This window comes from Mobula birostris, chromosome 3 (assembly GCF_030028105.1).
Source record: "Mobula birostris isolate sMobBir1 chromosome 3, sMobBir1.hap1, whole genome shotgun sequence".
NCBI classification, from domain to species: Eukaryota; Metazoa; Chordata; class Chondrichthyes; order Myliobatiformes; family Myliobatidae; genus Mobula; species Mobula birostris.
This window is the reverse complement of record NC_092372.1, coordinates 122,731,652-122,753,885: the sequence shown is the minus strand read 5'-3', so window position 1 is coordinate 122,753,885 and position 22,234 is coordinate 122,731,652. Positions and strand designations below refer to the sequence as shown.

At 44.5% G+C, this 22,234-nt stretch overlaps 1 protein-coding gene across 4 annotated transcripts in view; it reads right to left on the bottom strand.

Moving 5' to 3' along the window:
• The window catches only part of LOC140195251 (serine/threonine-protein kinase 38), a 141,053-nt gene that overhangs the window by 58,584 nt on the left and 60,235 nt on the right, over window positions 1–22,234 (bottom strand). For all 4 annotated transcript variants that reach the window (XM_072253296.1, XM_072253297.1, XM_072253294.1 and 1 more), the window contains exons 3-8: window positions 20,453–20,504; window positions 18,584–18,706; window positions 16,604–16,687; window positions 10,679–10,802; window positions 4,552–4,706; window positions 3,661–3,763 (exon numbers count right to left, since the gene is read on the bottom strand). In XM_072253296.1, the coding sequence (XP_072109397.1) occupies window positions 3,661–3,763; window positions 4,552–4,706; window positions 10,679–10,802; window positions 16,604–16,687; window positions 18,584–18,706; window positions 20,453–20,504 (641 nt within the window). The remainder of the gene's footprint in view (window positions 1–3,660; window positions 3,764–4,551; window positions 4,707–10,678; window positions 10,803–16,603; window positions 16,688–18,583; window positions 18,707–20,452; window positions 20,505–22,234) is intronic.

Here is a 22,234-nt window from a genome sequence, read left to right as displayed (position 1 = left end):
ACAAGCCTTAATGGCAGCAAGGCCGATATTGAGCCTGAGAGACCATATTAAGCAGTCCCAGTGAATTGGGCGGAAAGCAGACTGTTGATCAGAAAGATCGGACCCCAGTTAAACTTCCTCAAGCCAGGGTGACAACTGTAGTTGCACTTATTCATGGTGAGAGGATAATTAGGTCTCATCCTTACCGACTGGGCAGCACTTGCCATCGTAGGATAAAGTGGTACCCGGCTCATCTCCTTTCTAACTAAGTGCAAAGGACCAATATTCCTTGCTTTGGCCAGGAGGAGGAAGACAGCCAAAATAAATGAGAGATGCAGGGGAATCAGGCATATAAAAAAACCTTGAGCATCTGTAGAGATAGAAACAAGGTTGATATTCCAGGTTCATCAGCCAACCTTCTCATAGGATGAAAGACAGCTGATCAGCTTGAAACATTAACTCTCTTTCTCTCTCTCTCCACAGATGCTAAGTGACTTGCTGAGTGTTTCCAGTATTTTTATTTCAGATTTCCAGCATCTGCAGCTCTTTATTTTGCTCAGAAGGCGGCTTTCTAGGCATTGAGTACAAAACCATGTCAAACCTTAACAAAAGTCTGCTTTGTATGAATAACATGTTTAATTCCGTGATACTATTTAGGATGGATGTGAAAGCGTCAGAATGAATACAGAAGTTTAACTAGAATACAACAGGATGACTAGGAAAGATGAGAAATTCTGGTATTATTATCCGAGATGGTGCTGGTGAATCATGGTGACTGCTTACAAAACTTCTAAATGTACTTTTTCTGAATTACTCTCACTGCAACCTGCAAATTCCCTACAAGATATTTGTTACTTAATTATTAATATTATTTCTCTTTTCTCATTTGCAAATTTTTGGGGTTCTTTTTGCACATTTGTTGTTGTCCACCCTGTTGGGTGCGCTCTGTCATTGATTCTCTTGTGTTTACTGTGAATGTTCACAAGAAAATGAATCTCAGGCTTGTACGTGGTGACGTCTGTGTACTCGATAATAAATTGTGGACTGCAATGTTCTGACAAGAACTGTCCTTTGTTATTCAAATAACAAACCATGGGTAACAAAGGACATTAAGGACATCCTGAACGCTAAAAAGAGGGCGTTTAGAGATGGGAATAAGGAGGAGCTGAGGGCAATACAGAGGGACCTGAAAGCCAGGATCAGGGAGGCTAAAGACAGGTACAGGAGGAAGCCTGAGTGGAAACTCCAGCAGAACAACATGAGAGAGGTCTGGAGGGGGATGAGGACCATCACTGGGTTTTGGCAAACTAGCAATAGAGGAGCTGAAGGCAGTGTGGGTTCTTTAACAGATTTGACATTGTGGCCCCTGCCCATCCCCCACATGAGCCATCTGTTGTCGGCCCCCAAACAACACATATTCCACTCTCCTCTCCTACCCCTCCTCACAGTCCCCCACCCTGCTCTCATGACTATACCCCTTCCCCACACGAAACCACCACGGTGGGCTCCACAGCTGAACAGGTGAGAAGACAGGTGAAACGTCTCAACCCAAGCAAGGCTGCAGGCCCGGATGGTGTCAGTACCAGGGTGCTCAAAGCCTGTGCCCCTCAGCTATGTGGAATACTTCGCCATGTATTCAACCTGAGCCTGAGGCTCCGGAGGGTTCCTGTATTGTGGAAGACGTCCTGCCTCGTCCCTGTGCCGAAGCTGCCGTGCCCCAGCGGCCTCAATGACTACAGACCGGTGGCATTGACCTCCCACATCATGAAGACCCTGGAGAGACTTGTTCTGGAGCTGCTCCGGCCTATGATCAGGCCACACTTAGATCCCCTCCAGTTCGCCTGCCAGCCCCAACTAGGAGTTGAGGATGCCATCGTCTACCTGCTGAACTGTGACTACGCCCACCTGGACAAGCCAGCGGGCACTGTGAGGGTCATGTTTTTTGACTTCTCCAGTGCATTCAACACCATCTGCTGGGGGAGAAGCTGACAGCGATGCAGGTGGATGCTTCCCTGGTGTCATGGATTTTTGATTACCTGACTGGCAGACCACAGTACGTGTGCTTGCAACACTGTGTGTCCGACAGAGTGATCAGCAGCACTGGGGCTCCACAGGGGACTGTCTTGTCTCCCTTTCTCTTCACCATTTACACCTTGGACTTCAACTACTGCACAGAGTCTTGTCATCTTCAGAAGTTTTCTGATGACTCTGCCATAGTTGGATGCATCAGCAAGGGAGATGAGGCTGAGTACAGGGCTACAGTAGGAAACTTTGTCACATGGTGTGAGCTATATGAATTATCTGCAGCTTAATGTGAAAAAGACTAAGGAGCTGGTGGTAGACCTGAGGAGAGCTAAGTTATCGGTGACCCCTGTTTCCATCCGGGGGTCAGTGTGGACATGGTGGAGGATTACAAATACCTAGGGACATGAGTTGACAATAAACTGGACTGGTCAAAGAACACTGAGGCTGTCTACAAGAAGGGTCAGAGCTGTCTCTATTTCCTGAGGAGACTGAGGTCCTTTAACATCTGCCCGACGATGCTGAGGATGTTCTACGAGTCTGTGGTGGCCAGTGCTATCATGTTTGCTGTTGTGTGCTGGGGCAGCAGGCTGAGGGTAGCAGACACCAACAGAATCAACAAACTCATTCGTAAGGCCAGTGATGTTGTGGGGATGGAACTGGACTCTCTCATGGTGGTGTGTGAGAAGAGGATGCTGTCCAAGTTGCATGCCATCTTGGACAATGTCTCCCCACTACACAATGTACTGGGTGGGCACAGGAGTACATTCAGCCAGAGACTCATTCCACCGAGATGCAACACAGAGCGTCATAGGAAGTCATTCCTGCCTGTGGCCATCAAACTTTACAACTCCTCCCTTGGAGGGTCAGACACCCTGAGCCAATATAGGCTGGTCCTGGACTTATTTCCTGGCATAATTTACTTTTTGCTATTTAACTATTATGGTTCTATTACTATTTATTATTTATGGTGCAACTGTAACGAAAACCAATTTCCCCCGGGATCAATAAAGTATGACTATGACTATTTACTTTCAACTTTCACAAGAACATGCCGTGCTTTGATAGGTGCTCAAAACCAAAGGGTTTTTTTGGATGAATTAGGTGAAAATGATCCCAATGTTGATGGATCAGTGCTCAGGTTGCTGAGATCCATTATAATTGGCAAACGAGCTGAAGACGACAAGAAAGATCTTATTTTAAAAACGAGTTGTGATCACCATGTCAGAGAGGCTGGTGGAATTTTGTTTCGAAAAGGAGTTGATCAACATCTACAATAGCTCCTTGAGTAAGCTGTGCCTCACAAACGCAAGTTCATGGTAAAGCAGAGATAGAAACACACTTAATATTCTGTGATTGATATCGCAGCCCACCTGTAGAAAAGGCAACAAATGACCTTCTCCCACCACAGCGCAGCAAGATCGAGCAAGATGAAGAGTCTCAGGTCCTCACAGAGACACCCACACTGTATAAAATTGACTGGTCAAATGAACTCGGCCACTTAATCACAAAATTTTCAAGCCTTCTATCACCGTGCCTTCACAAACATTCACCTTAACATACAGAGGTCATGAAGTAACAGTCAGCCACGAGAAAGCACCCAGCAGCTGCAAATAGGTTACAACACCAAATGTTGATTCCATGCTGTGATCAACTTACTGAAGTCGCTCGGCAGACTGTGACTGAGGTTTCGGTAGAATTCCGTCCTATGAGCTTTCTTTAGACCTGTGCACAAGCCAAAGTCGGACAGCTTAACATGGCCCTGGAAGCAAAGCACAGCAAGAGGCTATTACACCACTCTAAAGTACAGCCAACATCACCTACAACAGCCCTTGTTTACAGACTCTCTGCCGCCCCAGAGAGGTGCACTGGCTTCCTGGATGTCGGCTGGACGATGGGAGTTTCCAAATGTTTTTGTGATATACTGCAGACCAGGTGTTTTAAGCCTCCTTCTCTGCATTCTTGCCATCTTTTTTATATATATATATAGTTATGTTTCTGTTCTTTATTTCAGATGACTAACTCCAAATTAAATAGAATACTATTTCACTTTCTGCTTTTGCAAAACTCAGGCATTTATGTAGTTTGCCTGAGTAACTGCTTAAAGCAGAGCTATGTGTGACCGGCAGGGGAGAGGTGGGTAAAATTCCTGGAAAAGCACATCACGGAAGGTAGTCGAGGACAGGTTTGCAGAGTATAAATGGGCCAGCATGGTTAGTGCAATGCTATCACAGCTCAAGTGAACATCAGTTCCTGCCGCTGCCTGTAAGAAGTTTGTACATTCTCCCTATTGGCCGCATGGCTTTCCTCTGGGCACTCCGCTTTCCTCCCACAGTCTAAAGGTTAGGTTAGTGAGCTGTGGGTGTGCTATATTGGCACAAGAAACATGGCGACACTCGGGTACTGCCCCAGCACAATCCTCAGACTGTGTGGGATGTTGACACAACGACACATTTCACTGTAAGTTTTGATGTACGTGTGACAAATAAAGTACAAACTTTAATCTCTCATCTCCATGTCACAGTTGGGATGCATTACCCGGACACACACCTTGCTGTCTAGGAGCAGATTGTCTGGTTTGATATCCCTGTGGATAAAGCCCATCTGGTGAATGGAATCGATGGCCAGCACAGTCTCAGCAATGTAGAACTGTGTCTCCTCTTCACTCAATGTGTCCTTCTTCATAAGCAGAGTCATCATGTCCCCTACAGAGAGGCAACAAACGTTTAGAACAGAAAACATGACAGCACAGTTGAAACGTTTTAACATAGAACATAGAATAGTACAGCACAGTACAGGCCCTTTGGCCCACAATCTTGGGCCGACCCTCAAACACTGCCTCCCATATAACCCCCCACCTTAAGTTCCTCCATATACCTGTCTAGTAGTCTCTTAAACTTCACTAGTGTATCTGCCTCCACCACTGACTCAGGCAGTGCATTCCACACACCAACCACTCTCTGAGTAAAAAACCTTCCTCTAATATCCCCCTTGAACTTCCCACCCCTTACTTAAAGCCATGTCCTCTTGTATTGAGCACTGGTGCCCTGGGGAAGAGGCGCTGGCTATCCACTCTATCTATTCCTCTTATTATCTTGTACACCTCTATCATGTCTCCTCTCACCCTCCTTCTCTCTAAAGAGTAAAGCCCTAGCTCCCTTAATCTCTGATCATAATGCATACTCTCTAAACCAGGCAGCATCTGGTTTTGACCCACAGTGCTGGATCAAACTTTTAACCGACTCCAATATCAGTCTAACCCTTCCCTCCAACAGAGCCTTTCATTTTTAAATCACCCATGTGCCTATCCAAGAGTCCTTAAATGCCCCTACAGTATCTGCCTCTATTTGTTTTTCCACACACCCACCATTCTCTGTGTAAAACACTACCTCTGACAACACTCCATTACACTTTCTTCCAATAACCTTAAATTTATGCACCAACATATTAGCCATTTCCAGCCTGAGAAAAAGACACTGTCTATCTACTTGACCTATGACTCTTATCATCCAGTAGAACTCTATTGAGCCATCTCTCATCCTCCTTCGCTCCACAGGGAAAAGCCCTGGCTCACTCAGCCCATCCTCATCAGACACACTCGCTAATCCAGGCAGCATCTTGGTAAATCTCCTCTGCACCCTCTCTAAAGCTGCCACATCCTCCCTGTAATAAGGTGACCAGAACTGAACACAATGCTCCAAATGTGGTCTAACTAGGGTTTTACAGAGCTCCAGCATTACATCGTGACTTTTGAAGCTCGATGCAATTGACAGTGAGGAGTAAAGCAGACGCAGTAGGCAGATACAATGGTCAGTTCAATAAGACAAAAAATTGTCCCCTGGAACCTACCCCAGCAATGTGCAAGGTCAGTGAATTTGGAAAATTCTCCTGTTGAACCTAACCCAGTGATGTGAGAGGTCAGCTAATTTGGAAAATTGTCCTGTGGAATGTACCCAGAAATGTGCGAGGTCAGTGAATTTGGGAGATGCAGAATATAAAGGGACATATAATAATGGCAAAAGTCTGATTGCTGAAGCGGAACTTTGGAGCAATCCACATCCTTAAAAGTAGCAGGACCTGTCAATAAGGTAATAAAGAAAATAAAAGCACCAGATGTTTTTCTTTATTAGCCAAAGCATGAATATTAGAATGGCTGGACTGAGGTAATATTAGATGCAGCACTACTTGGGCCACAGGTTGTGTATTGTATACGGCTCAGGTCAGAGATATCTAAGAAAGGAGGGATTACAATGGAGATCAGAGGAAAATGATGAGGATGTTGATGGGAACCGAAATATTTTAACAATGAGGAAAGATTCCTCAGTGCCATAATAGCATAGTGGTTAGTGTGATGCTACTACAGCTTGGCATTCCAGAGTTCAGGGTTCAACTACTGCACTGCCTTGTAAGGAGTTTCTTCATGTCCTCCCTGTGACCACGGGGGGTTTTCCCCGGGTGCTCTGGTTTCCTCCCACAGTCCAAAGACATACTGGGTAGGTTAACTGGTCATTGTAAATTGTTCCATGATTAGGGTAGGGTTAATCAGAGAAGTGGGGTTGCTGGGGTGACATGGCTCTGAAGGTCAGAAGGGCCTACTCCACACTATATCGCCACATGAAATAAGACTTGAGTTGTTTCCTCTAGATATGAAAGGAGGCTCAAATAAGATGACAAGAATAATGTGGCTGGGACTAAACAGAAAGCACACATTTCCCTTAGCAAAGGAGTCAAAATAAAGACGCTGAGATTTTGGGTAACTGTTTGAAGAATCAGCAGAAGTGTTGGTGCCTGAATGCCTGACAACACTTGTGGGCTGCCTCCAGCACGACCTTGGTTGTTAATAAAAATGACACATTTCCTTCTATGTTTTGATGTACATGTGATAAGTGAATCTGAAAGGAAAGCATTCTCAAGAAGGTCGGGGTCTGGGAGGCAGGTACAGGCAGATAGCTTCAGCACAATGAAATAGTGCCTGGGACAAGGGCTACAGTCTAAGTGCTAGAACTGGAATTAGGATAATGCAGAGACACAATCCACCAAACAGCCACCTTCTGCATCAGAGATTTAAAATGACTGTTTGAGCTACAGTGTAAGTCCTCCTCAGTCCTGAAGGACTCACACATGAGAGAAGAGTAGAAGATATACTGGACAGAGAGGATGCAAAATTATGTCGGAATTTAATTCTGCTGCTGCTATTGCTACTGACCCAATTTACCTCAGAGAAGCCATATTGTGAGATTGATTGTACACACTGAGGATAACTATAGTCTCAGAGAGCACAATGACAGTGTGAAAACAGGAACACCCCTTCACACAGAATACACAGTGGCAGTTCTGCCAATACCCAAATGACAAGTCTGGAGGTTGAAGCACGATGGCCAAAGCCCAGACACGGAAGGCCTGTCCTGGAGCTGGAGGACTGTGTGCGATGGTGGGTGGGAGGGAGGCAAGGGGCTTGTTTTACTGTTGTTGTTTTGTTGCTTGTTGTGCCGAGTATTGCGGGCATGTTATGTTGGTGCTGGAAATGTGCAGCCCATTTAGAGTCAGAGAATCACAGAGCACAGAAACAGAACCTTCAGCCCATCTAGTCCATGCCAAGCTATTAGTCTGCCTTAACCAATCTACCTGCACCTGGACGATTGCCTTCCTTGCCCCTCCCATCCATGTACCCATCCAAACCCCTCTCGGATAGGTTGAAGCCAAACCAGCATCCACTGGCAGCTTGTTTCACGCTCGTACCACCCACAGTGAAAAACCTCCCCCTCGTGTTCCTCGTAATCGCTCACATTGAGGACAACCGTAGTCTCACAGAACAGAGTGACTGTGTGAAGACAGGAATACATCTCCACATGGACCATACAGTGACAATTCTGCCCATGCCTTAACGCCAAGTGAACTGTTAGCCATTTTCGCCCTCACTGATTTCCTTGCTACCTGCTAGAAGCAAGGAATGATGTCAACTCCCTCAGAGTCAGCTAGCTTGCCGAGTGACAATGAACTGCGGTTGGGGAGCAAACATCGGAGAATTGCCAATCAGATACAATGTTTTCCAGTCTAATACTATCATCTGGGTCTGTCTGAGGATGCCTCTCAACAAATACTGGAGTTAATTGTTCTCCAAGACCAGTACAGATTTCAAACTTATGACAGGATAGAGGTAGGTGACTTGAGAAGAACCCAGAACATACTGGTGCAATCCTACACAGCCATCAGAGGACAGAGAGAATCCTCACATCAGCCATTACCATCTGGTTTGGTGCAGCATCCTCTCACAGTGTACAAACACTGCAGTGAACTGACAGGCCAGTAGGAAAGGTCACTGGCCACAGTCGACCATCCCTTCAAGACGTGTACATGAGCAGGACAAAGAAGCAGGCAGGAAAAATCATTGCACAGTACCCACCCTGTAAACTGTCTTTTCCAAACTCACCTTTCTGGAAGCACTTTAGGACTATTAAAACAAAATCTTCAAGTCATCTCAAAACTTTCTTCCTCCCCCTGGTAGCTAATCTAATCATTCTAGTTATCCCCTCACCTCTCCTCCATCCATTACCTCTGCCACTGCACTGCTAATACCTTTTATTATACTGTTTACAATGTAAATACAAGCTGATATTTTTGCATGTTTTAAACCATATCTGTACTTAATGCTCTCTTTTTCATCGGAGTCTCTCTTCCCACCATTACAGACATTTACACCACATGCTGCATCCGCAAAGCAAACAGCATCATGAAGGACTCCACGCACCCCTCATACAAACTCTTCTCCCTCCTGCCATCTGGCAAAAGGCACCGAAGCATTCGGGCTCTCACGACCAAACTATGTAACAGTTTCTTCCCCCACACCATCAGACTCCTCAATACCCAGAGCCTGGACTGACACCAACCTACTGCCCTCGACTGTGCCTATTGTCTTGTTTATTATTTATTGCAATGCCTGCACTGTTTTGTGCACTTTATGCAGTCCTGGGTAGGTCTGTAGTCTAGTGTAGTTTTTGTGTTGTTTTACGTAGTTCAGTGTAGTTTTTGTATTGTTTCATGTAGCGCCATGGTCCTGAAAAACGTTGTCTCATTTTTACTGTGTACTGTACCAGCAGTTATGGTCGAAATGACAATAAAAAGTGACGACTTATATAATTCTTTATAATGCATTTATTATTTATCATGACAGCATCAAATAGGCCCTCTGAACCACACTGCCCAACAATTCCCCTATTTAACCTTATAACCCATATGTCATTGGACTGAGGGAGGAAACCGGAGCACCCGGACAAAACCCACGCGGTCACGGGGAGAAAGTGCAAACTCCCTGTAGGCAGTAGCTGGAATTGAACCGGGATCATCTGTACTGGAAAGCACTGTGCTGACCACTATGCTACTGTGCTGCCCTGTAATCGTTGTTTTTTTGCTGCATGTCAACACACCACAGCAAACTCCTAACACATATGGTGAACGAAGATGATCCTTGAAATTAGAGCTGAACCATTCACTAAGCAGCTCCTGACACAAAGGACAATGAACAACTGGAACACAGACATCATGCTCCCCCATCCTGAAGACCTGTAGAATCTGGCTCGAATTAGATTTTTTCAAAACATGAATAGATGCAATGATTAAAAAGTGTTACTGAGCAAAGCTGGCTAGTTAAGGCTAATCGGTATTTTGACTCCAGTGTAAGGTTGGAGAGGCTAGAAGGACTGCTAATAGCCCCAAGAGCAGCAAAGCTGTAGTTGCCCTGAAGATGTGAGTTATGTATCCACAGGACAAGAACAATAAGGGACCAGTATGATTAAATGTTTTGACTTTGTTACGATAATAACTACACGCTGGGCAACTTGCGGTGCAGGTGCTATGAACCAGGTCTGGGATGAAAGCCCACATCCAAGACAGTGTCTGCTACATGTAGGAGGCCCAATCAGAATCAGGTTTATTATCACCGGCATGTGAATTGAAATTTGTTAACTTAGCAGCAGCAGCAGTTCAATGCAATACATGATCTAGCAGAGAGAGAGAAAAATATAAAACATAGTAATAAACAAGTCAATTATGTATATTGAATAGATTTTTTTAAAATGTGCAAAAACAGAAATACTGTATATTAAAAAAAGCGAGGTAGTGTGCAAAGCTTCAATGTCCATTTAGAAAGCAGATGGCAGAGGGGAAGAAGCTGTTCCTGAATTGCTGAGTGTGTGCCTTCAGGTTTCTGTACCTCCTGCCTGATGGTAACAGTGAGAAAAGGGCATGCCCTGGGTGCTGGAGGTCCTTAGTAATGGATGCTGCCTCTCTGAGACTTCACCATGTGATCAATTAGCTGCAAGCGCACTTGCCACATTCTCGTAACAGATGTGATACAGTTCGTCTCCCAACCTCCCCCACTCCCCACAGATGGAAACCGCGGAGGAAGGTAATGAGTGAGGTGAACTGAGATCTACAATGAAATGTCTAGGCACACCACAAGGGGGCAGCTTCTCCCTCTCTCTGCCTTCCTGGTTAGCTGATATGGAGGGCAGTGGGCTGAGCTCCTTCTATTCTCATGTCACCGTGCTATCAATCAGCTAGCTGATGTGCACTCACCACATTCTCATAATTACTCTGACACAGCACAATGTGATAGGAAACACACGGGAATAATGGGGAATGGCGGTGGGGAAGAGGTGGAGGAGAACAGAGCAGTTACCTCCAGGAAGGAACTCCATGATCAGGTAGAGATTGAGCTTGTCCTGAAAACTGTAGAACATTTTCACCACCCACTGACTGTCAGCCTCCACCAAGATGTCCCGCTCTGCACGGATATGCCCAACCTGTGGCAGAAAGGATGATGATAGTGTTACTCAAATTACACAAAGAGACACAAGGAGACACAATGTTCTCCATGTGACTCCTGAACACAAAGACAACTCCACAACCACTCAGCAAAACTGAAGTTCTATAGCCTGCGCTTCCTCTGAAAAGCAGCCCCAGTTCTACCCAGTGGACATTAATTGGTTAGATTCTTTTTTTTTTTGGCGTGTGCCTGTGTGCGTGCAAGTCTGTGCGTGTGCGTGTGTGTGCGCGTGCGTCTGCTTGTCCGTGCGTGCGTCCGTGATGATGTATTTTTCATGGCTTTTACAAGGCACAGAGCGAGAGAGAGAGACTGTGTGGCGCGCCACTCCTCACACAGACATTTTCGCAGTATTTTCCCTTTATTTTACAAGGTCGAGTTGCGATCTCGACACTCAACCCGGCACAGATGGAAAGTGTATTCGGGAGCGGACCCGACTAGTTTTGAACCCAGGAACCTCCGCTCCCGGGTCCGGCGCCAATGTCGTTGCACCACCAGCCAGCCTTAATTGGTTAGATTCTAATTCTTCTATTCTCGTTATTGAAAAAGTACAAAGAAAATTTACAAGGATGTTGCCGGGACTGGAAGACCTCAGTTATAGGAAAGGGTTAAGACATTTTTCCTGTAAGAGAGTGATAGAGGTATGTAAAATTATGAGAGGTATAGATAGGGTAAATGTATGCAGACTTTTTCCACTGAGGTTGGGTGGGACTAGAACTACATGTCAAGGGTTAAGGGAGAAAGGTGAAATGTTTAAGGGGAACATGAGGGAGAACTTCTTCACTCAGAGGGTCGTGAGTGTGTGGAGGGAGTTGCAGCAGAAGTGGTGGATGTGGGTTCTGGTTTGATTGCAACATTTAAGAGAAGTTTGGGTAAGTACATGGATGGGAGGGGTATGAAGAGGACTAGGCAGATCAATAGTTCGATGTGGACTGGGTGAGCCGAAGGATCTGTTTCTGTGCTGTCGTGCTCTATGACTATTTCCAAGCTGTTCAGACTCCCCTTTATCAACCCATCTGATAACTAAGTCAGCACAAAGGGATGAAACCCTCATGAGCCAGGCTGGTTAACAACTGCTCCAGCTGTGGGACTAGGAGAGACTAGATTTCCCATTCTAATCCAATGGCATGATTTGGGAATAGAGTTAGGCATTCTGAGTTGAACACCTACACTGACAGGAATGCCTTTCCCTGGGATAAAACCCAAGATTTAAGGTGGTATTGGTGAAACACAGTGACAACTTGCTGGCAGCAAACAAAACTACTAACTACTTTATTAATCACACACTTTTCTGGAAAACTATCACTGCAATCAATAGCCTACAACTTCCTTTTCAGAGCTGAGCTTTTGAACCACCTATATAACCTGGCGCTTTTGTGATGTAAACTGAAGCTTTGAAGGTGCAGGACGGTCGCGGCATGGTGTGTACGGACTGAATTGAGGCAGCAGGGCCCGAGCCCGAGAGTGAGGAACAAGACAACGTTTGTCTGATTTAAGCGCTTAGCTGGATTGGAGAGGTCAAGTGCGGCCCAATTCGAAGTAGCAGATCCTGGGCCGGAGAGCGTATCAAAGTGGCAGGCCCTGGGTGCAGGAATGAGTAACAACCTGTTATTCAGCCAATTTAAACACTAGGCGGGATTGGAAAAGTCAGGGTGTCAGGGCCGGAGGAGAGGAACAGGCTGACTGCCCACGAGGTTTACTCATCTCTGTGCTGAACTGAGGCTGTGGCCTGCAACTAATGGGCCCCTGGATTAGCTGCAGTGATGACTGGCTTCGTGGCTGTGGGCTCACTTTCATGAACTTCAGTTCTGAATGAGCTTACTTTTATTGTTTGCACAATCTGGGTTTTTTTCCCTGCACATTGGGAGTTTACCATCTTTTTTTAAGGGATTCTGTTGGACTTTTTTGTGGCTGCCTGTAGGGAGACGAATCTCAAGGTTGTAAATTGTGTACATATGTTGATAATAAATGTACTTTGAACTCCCCACATCGACAAGGAGCGCTACCACAAGAAAACAGCATTCATCAAAGATCCCCACATCCAGGACGTGTGCTCCTCTCACCACCACCATTGGGTAGAAGGTTCAGAAGCCCAAGGTCCCACACCATCAGGTTCAGGAACAACTATTACCCTTCTCAACTATCAGGCTCCTGAACCAGACTGCATTACTACAAATCAACTCAACACTGAACTGATTGTACGACCTGCAGAGTCACTTTCAAGGACTCTTTACAACTAATGTTCTCAGTATTTCTTTTACTTGTAGTTTGACTGCTTTTGCACACTGGTGGTTTGTCAGACTTATTCTGTTTATGTTAAGTTTTTCATGAAATTCTATTTTATTTCTTTTTTTCCCTGTAAATATCTGCAAGAAAATAAATCTCAAGATTATACATGGTTAGGTAATAACTTCTCCCCTTCTCTGCACACAGCTACACACCACAAAATGCTGGAGGGACTCAGCAGGTCAGGCAGCATCTATGCAGGGAAATAAACAACTGAGGTTTTGGGCTCTGAGACCCTTCATTAGGACTGGAAAGGAAGGGGAAGAAGCCAGAATATGAAGGTGGGGAGAGGGGAAGGAGTACAAGCTGGCAAACTAGTTAGGAGTACAAGTAGCAGCAAACCCCGAAACCCTACACTCTTATTCTGGCTTCTTCCCCTTTCCTTTGCAGTCCAGTCCATTGTCTAATCCCCTCCATAGATGCTGCCTGAGCTGCTGAGTTCCTCCAGCATTTTGTCTCTTACTCTGGATTTCCAGAATCCACAGAATCTCACGTCTACCCACAACTACTGACTTCAGTTCACATCAATTCTGAATGTGCTTGAGGCTAGAGTGGGAGGACAGTGGCGGAGTGAAGTTGACATGAGGTTGGTGATGCGGATAGCATAGAAGGTTGTCTTATGTTACAAAGGGACATTGAAAGAATGCAGAGCAGGGCTGAGAAATGGTAGATGGAGTTCAACCCGGTAAAGTGTGAAATGTTTCCTCTTGAAACATTGAACTTGAAGGCAGAATGCAAGATTAATGGCAAGATCCTTTGGTGTGTGAAGGGACAGTGGGATCTTGGTGCCTCAAAGTTGCTGTGCAAGTTGATGGGGTGGCTAACATATATGATGTGTTGGCCTTACTTAGTTGGGTGATTGTGTTCAAGAGCCATGAGGTAATATTGCAGCTCTTTAAAACTCTGGTTAGACCACACTTGAAATAGTGTTCAATTCTAATTGCCTCGTTATAGGAGGGATGCGGAAGCTTTAGAGGGTACAGAATAGATTTACCAGGATGCTTCCTGGATTAGAGAGCATGCGTTATGAGGATAAGGTGAGTGAGCCTTAAGTGAAGGAGAATGAGGGGTGACTTTATAGAAATGTACAAGATAATAAGAGGCATTCATTGAGTGAACAGCCAGAGGTTTTTTTTCCCAGGGCAGAAGTGGCAAATACAACAGTATAAGATGATGACAGAGGTAGGTGTTGTTTTTTAAAATATACACAGAAAGTGGTGGCTGCGTGCAACACGCTGCCAAGGGTGGCGGTAGAAGCAGATACGTTAGGGATAATTAAGAGACTCTTAGATAGACACATGGACGACGAAAAATGGAGGGCTGTGAGGGAGGGAAAGGGTAAATTGATCTTAGGGTAGGTTAAAAAGTCAGCACAACACTAAATGTACCAAAGAGCCTGCAACGTGCTGTAACATACTATGATCGACGCTTGCAGTTTGGTGACCTGTCATCAGCAGTCCTGGGGTCAACACTGAAGGTTAAAGCCCAAAGTTCAGTTGGAAGTTCAGATGTTCGGTCCCGATGGCTGGAGTCTATGAGTCCATTAGAGGCTGGAGGCACAGATGCACGCAAGAAAGGAAGAGAGAAATACACAGTCACACAGGGACTGGGTGAGAGGAAGGAAGGGGGCTTGTTGTTCTTGTTCTGATGAACATTGTGGACATGCTATGTTGACTCTGAATGTATGGAGACACTTGTGGATTGCCCTGAGCACATCCTTAGATTGCGCTGTTAATGCAGACAATGCATTTCACATATGTTTTCATAAGACCTTAAAACATAGCAGCAAAGTTAGGTCATTCGGCCCATCAAGTCTGCTCCATCATTCCATCATGGCTGGTTTATTATCCCTCTCAATCCCATTTTCCTGCCTTCTCCCCGTAACCTTTGATGCACTGACTAATCAAGAACCTATCAACCTCTGCCTTAAATACACCCGATGACTTGGCCTCCACAGCTGCTGTGGCAATGAATTCCACAGATTCATCATCCTCTGGCTAAGGAAATGTAATGTACCTGTGATAAATAAATTGATCCAATCTGTGTTCTGTGTGGAATTGAATGAGTTAACAAGGGATGAGACTCCTTTGGGAACAGGATGGACGAAGAAGCCCCTGCATATTCAAAGATCTACGAGGGGTGGTCTAAGGTAGGAGTCAATTTTAGAAAACCTAGCACATTTATTTTTCAACATCGTCCCCTCTTACATTTACACACTTAGTTCAGCGGTCGTGGAGCATACAGATCTTGGACCTCCAGAAACTGCCCACAGCAGGGGTGATTGATAAGTTTGTGGCCTAATATAGAAGGAGATGAGTTATACGGCTCTCGATACATGCACATATGCAGTTCAATGCTTTGAGCGATTATGCAGAAAACGTGAAGTTAATAACTCATCTCCTTCTACCTTAGGCCACGAACTTATCAATCACCCCTGATGAATCATTAACTTCAAACTTTCTGCATAATCACTCAAAGCGTTGAACTGCATGTGCATGTAATGAGAGCTGTATAACTCATCTCCTTCTGCCTTAGGCCACAAACTTCTCAAGCACCCCTGCTGTGGATACTTTCTGGAGGTCCAAGATCTGTATGCTCCACGACTGCTGGGCTAAATGTGTAAATGTAGGAGGGGACTGAGTTGAAAAATAAATGTGCTAGGTTTTCTAAAATTGACTCCTTCTACCTTAAGCCACGAACTTATCAATCACCCCTCGTATTCTCTCAAAAATATTACATTATCTCCTTGCTCAGATTTTATAAGGCATTGGTCAGACTGCACTTGGAGTACTGTGAGCAGTTTTAGGCAATATCTACGAAAAGATGTCCTGGCATTGGAGAGAGTCCAGAGAAGATTCACAAGAATAACTCCTGGAATGAAAGGGTTAACGAATGAGGAGAGTTTGAGGATGGCTCTGGGTCTGTACTCACTGGAGTTTAGAAAAATGAGGGTGTATCGGATTAAAACCTATCAAAGATTGAAGGCCTTGATAGAGTGGATGTGGGGAGGATGTTTCCTACACTGGAGGGAGTCTGGGACCAGAGGACACAGACTCAGAATAGAGAAATGTTCATTCAAAACAGATTAAAAGGAATTTCTTTAGCCAGAGGTTAGTGTATTAGTGAAATTCTTTACCACAGACAGCTATGGAGGCCAAGTCACTAGATCTTTTTAAAGCAGAGGTTGTTAAGTTCTTGGTTAGTAAGGGCATCAAAGGTTACAGGAAGAAGGGCAGAGAATAGGGTTAAGAGGGATAATAAATCAGCCATGATGGAATGGTGGAGTAGACTCAATGGGCTGAATGGCCTATATCTGCTTCCATCTCTTATGGACTTATTCAGCACAATGGAGCACGCATTTATTTCACAGATACAACCAGCAGCTCGACTTCAGGGAGAGGGCTGGTGGAGACATGGTGTGAAGAGTTCTTCACAAGCCCCTCGCACCTATAAGAAAGAGGGAAAACAGCCTCTGAAAGTGAGAGAGTCATCTACCTGTTCCTTCTCCAGCATGTCAGACTTGCGCAAGATCTTCATGGCATAGATGTGACCCGTGTCTTTCTTCTGTACAAGACGCACCTGCAAACGGTAGAATCAACTCATTAGATCTCAGTTTAGCTGTTAACTACAGCACAGCTTACCCAGTCCATTATGGAGATTCAAGTGCAAAATTCAGGGCTGACCCAGCCAAGACATGACCGACAGGAAATAGCAGTACAGAAAAAAAGTTAATCAAGTCTGCCCGCTCAGGTTACTACCAGAAATCGATAGAGTATTTGATGAAAAATGCAGAGGACACTTCCCACTGTTTTGGCCACTATTTACTCCTCTAACAGTACGATTAGAACAGGTTACAAGTGCTCGTGGGACCGTGCTATGTGAATACTGTCCTCATGCATACAACAGTTCAGTGGCAGCTGCAAGATTTAAAAACAGCAGATTCTCCTTCACTGGACCATTGGTTAATCCGGGCAGCCGCTTATTTGAGACACATCTTAAAGAACATAAATTAATGGAGAAAATAGCTGGGATTCCCTTCATTTATTTGAGACACTTTGCCACTTAATTGGGACAAGAGACTGTAGATGAACAGTTTCTAACTAACGTCAGTTGAACGCACTTGTGTGATTGTTGGACACTACGCAGTGCTTAGAGCAAACAGTTTACAAATGGTGTCAGTTGTGTGTGCTTGTGTTTTGTAATCCAAGTGGACCAACGAAAGACCTTGACTGAAAAAGCAGTGTTTTTTGATCATTTTGATTTTTATTTTGACTTTAAAAAGTCAAGTCAATCAAAGAACATGGCAGCATACACTGGATGAATTCTTCTATTGATAACTATTAGGAAATACTACAGTTTTATGGTACTGTAGGGTTCTAATTGTTTCTGTATTTCATTTAAATATATTATTTATTACTCAGAAAAATGGTAGCTTGCCTTTTTTATACTGTTTTAAATGTTTTCATGAAACTTCAACTAATGCCCATTCTGATGTTTGGTCTGAACAACAACTGAACCTCTTGACAATGCCTGCATGCTTTTATGCATTGAGTTGCTGCCACATGATTGGCTGATTAGATATTTACATTAACGAGGTGTACAGGTGTACCTGATGGCCACCAGGCATAACTCATGAAATTTATTGTTTTGTGGGAGCAGTACCATGCAGGAATAATAAATTACTACAAGTTGCAATAAAAGATAGAAAATTGGTCCAAGCTGTGCCAAAATGCATCCTCAGCCATGGTATGAGCTGAGGTTTGATAAGACAGTCCCTCTCTTGTTGGTCGCCTCATTACAGGAAAGATGTGAAAGCTTTCAAGAGGAGATTTAATAGTTGCTGTCTGGATTACAAAGCATGTCCTATCTGTAAATGTTGAGTTAGCTTGGGCTTTTCTCTTTGAAGCAGAGGAGGATGAGAGGTGACTTGATAGAGCTGTACAAGATTATAAAAGGCATAGATAGAGTGGACAGCCAGAGACTTTTCCCCAGGGTAGAAGTGGCTAAAATGAAGGGGCATAATTTTATGGGAAAGTATGGGGGTGATGTCAAAAGTATGCTTTATTTTTTTTAAAGCACACTGAGTGGTGGGCACATGGAACATGCTGAGGCAGATACATCAAGGACATTTAACTGACTCTTATGTAGACACATGATTAAAAGAAAACTGTTGGGCTGTGAGAGGGAAGGGTTAGATTAATCTTAAAGTTGATTAAAATGTTAGCACAAAATCGTGGGCCAAAGGCCCTGTAATGGGCAATAGAACGTAGAAATCTACAGCACATTACAGGCCCTTCGGCTCACAATGTTGTGCCGAGCATGTTATAATGGTATATTTTCTATATGTCTATAGTTTGTATATTTCTATAAGGCTATGTTCTATTTTCTTTAAAATGCACCAGGAAAGTTTGTAGAGGGACTCACTGGCCTTCAGAGGTTAGACTCAGTACACATCTTAGGCCAGGACAGACTTACCTCACCAAAGGCTCCTCGACCTATAACCTTCAAGGACTCAAAATCATCCAACCCTAGTCTGGTCCTCTTGAGCCGCAAGAACTCAGTCTCCTTCCTGGCGTGTTGGGACCTTCTCATCCGCTTCTAGACAATTAATAGAGAACACCGAGTTCAAACCAAATTCCATGTATTCTATACAATACCATTCCTACATAAAATTAAGGGATACAGTTCAAGTGAAGGCAAGCAGGCTTTTTCCACTGAGGTTGGGTGAGGCTACAACTAGAGGTCATGGAGTAAGGGTGGAAGGGGAAATGTTTATGAGGAACTTGACAGGGAACTTCTTCACTAAGAGGGCAGTGCAAGTGTGTCATAGAGTCATAGAACACTACAGCACAGAGACAGGCCTTTTGGCCCATCTAGTCTGTGCTGAACCATTAATCTGTCTAGTCCTATCGACCTGCACCCAGACCATAGCTCTCCGTATCCCTACCATCTGTGTACCTATCCAAACTTCTCTTAAATTTTAAAATCAATCCTACATTCACCACTTTCACTGGCAGCTTGTTCCACACTCTCACCACCCTCTAAGAGAAGAGGATAGAAGTATAATTTCGTATACCTCTATCAAATCTCCCCACAATTTCGCTATAACTCAGGTCCTCAAGTCCCAGCAACATCCTTGTAAATTTTCTCTGCACTCTTTCAATCTTATTTGCATCCTTCCTGTCCATTGGTGACCAAAACTACACACAGAACTCCAAATTAAGGCTCAATGTCTTAAACAACGTCAACATCCCAACCCCTTTACTCAATACTATGATTTATGAAGGCCAATGTGACAAGAGCTCTCTTTACCACCCTATCAATGTGTGATGCCGCTTTCAATGTATTCTGAGATCCCTCTGTTCTAGCACACTCTTGAGTGCCCTACCACTCACCTGGTTGGTCCTCCCAAATTTTATCACCTCACACATACCTGCATTAAGCTCCATCTGCCATTTTTCAGCCTCTTTTTCCAGCTGATCCAGATCCTGTTGTAAGTGGAACGAGCTGCCAATTTCAACATTTAAGAGAAATGTGGAAAGGTACATGAATGGGAGGGGTGTGGAGTTACGGTCCAGGTGGACTAGGCAGAATAATAGCTCAGCAAAAACCAGACGGGCTGAAGGCCCTGTTTCTATCTTGTAGTGTACAATGCCTCTTCTTTGACAACTGCCCCGAGTTCACTATCAAATGGTCCAATGGGATACCATTATTACCTGGGCTGCATTTGTTTAAATGCAGAGCCCAACGTCTCCTCTGGATGAGCAGCCATTGCTGTCCTCAGCAGCGATGTCCACAGCTCAAAGAAAAATAAATCAGTAACCCCTCAAATTGTTTGACAGCGACAGCAGGACATTTCAGTTGGCTAATTTAAAGTGTAGAAACCAGAACTAGATGGGCTGAATGGCCTTGCCATATGCACTGTATGTTTAAAAATCATTAATGTGCTGGATTAGAGTGTACAATTGTTATTTTTCCCCAAAGTTTTTAAACTTTTCCTATGCTTGCTTGTATCTTTATATAATCACCTATATACGTGAAATTATTAAGTGAATTTTCCAGTAATTGTAGTACAACTCTTTTTGTATTTTTCTGGAAGCTTCTCAGTTCTTCTGCAGGTGTCACACCATTTGAATCGAGCTATTTGATAGGTTCTTTGTTATCATGGAATGTCTTGTCATCTTACCCACCCCAAACAGCTCCGAGCGATTCGGAGCCAGCATCAAGGATGACTAAATTTGAACTCGCTCTCTGTTTACGTTGTTAGAGCCATTGCGCAAATACAGCTGCCATTCAGCTGAGATGATCGAGGCCAAGCCAAGACACCAGAGCAAACAAAATTACCTCATCATCGCCAAGTCCTTCTTCCTCCATCACTTTTTCCAGTTTTCTTTGTCTAGAAGAGAAACAAAGATGCCTGAATATATGAAAATTGTTCATGCTCTGGGCAAAATGTCTGGTTTAAACATGTGTCCTAGTGAGCATTAGAAAAGTAGCCGGCCAAAATTGTAGAGGGAGTCTTCTCCTCCAAGCTTTCGGTGAGAGCTAGAGGGAATTATTTACTCTTTTTATTCAAGATACAGTGTGGAACAGGTCCTTTCAGTCCAACGAGCCGCACTACCCAGCAACCCACCTATTTAACCCTAGCCCAATCACACAGCAATTTACAATGAACAACTGACCTACTAACCCATATGTCTTCGGAACGTGGGAAGAAACCAGCGCACCCCTAGGAAAGCCATGCAGTCAAGGGGAGAATGTACAAACTTCTTACAGACTTCTAATTGTTTATATTGAATTACTGTTAATCTATGCTAATTACAGGCAAAGCACATCATATTACTGACTGCTCACAAGACCTATCACAGAGTTTTTCCATTTCCTCATTTGCAATACTGCTTTACAGCAAATGCTGCGCATGTTGTGCTGGGAGCCACGGTTGCACAGCTGGGCAGCCACGGTACCATAGCAGTTAGCATAGCACATTACAGTGTCATCGATCTTGCGATTGCCAATCGATTCCCGCCATTGTCTGTACATTCTCCACATAACTGCATGAGTGCTCTGGTTTACTCCCACATTCCAAAGATGTACGGGTTATCATTAGTGAGTTGTGAGAATGCTTTATATTTATTCATTCAGAGATCTAGCACAGAATAGGTGCTTCCAGCCCTGTGAGCCACACCACCAACAGCTGCTCCTAATTTAACCCGAGCATAATCGTGGGACAATTTACAATGACCAATTAACCTACTGACCAGAGTGTCTTTGGACTGTGGGAGGAAAGCACAGCACTCAGAGGAAGCCCATGCAGTCATGGGGAGGACATACAGACTCCTTAAAGATGTTGGTGCTAGGGTGTGTGGTGGCACCTGCGGACTGCCCCCAGCACATCTTTGGGTTGTGCAGGTTGTAATACAAATGAGGGAGAGGCAGGAGTGGGGAGACACATACATTCGCACACAAAGGGAAGGTGCTGCGGAGGGATAGACAAAGGAGGAGGCACTGTCAAAGGAAACAGAGAGCAAGGAAAGCAGCAATGGGGAGGTGGGTGGACCACAGAGAGAAGACGGTGCAAGAACAAGTGGTGTAGGAGGGGCTGGGAAAAATGGTCCACAGGAAGCAGTACAATCACTCCAGTCGAGTATGATGTTCTCCTAAAGGGTTGTCTTTTAGTAGGTCCTCAAGTGGATGTAGAGTCCGATCTGGGATCCACGTATTCTGTTGTAGTGCAGACAAGAGCAAGTTGTAGCTGTGGTTAGTGGTTGGGTCTTTCTGTTGTTCAGTCTCTCCTTTCGCAGATGCCGCTTGTTTTCTGCGGCACAACGGAGACGTTCACAGGTAGCACAGATCCCTCTTGGACAGATTTCCTCCAGGTGTATCTATCGACTGCAATGTCTTCTCGGGTTTTAGGCATAATGTAGAATTTCTTCAGGCTGATTTTTGATTTATCTTTGAAGTGTTCCTTTACCCACCAGGGTCTCGCTGATCATCCTTCAACTGGAGTGAAGGATCAGTTTGGGGAAATACAAATTAGGCATCAGGATGACATGACCATCTATCAGAGTTGGTGTTGCTTTATCATAGTGGAGATGTTCACGTTGGCCTTCCCCAGTATGCTGGTGT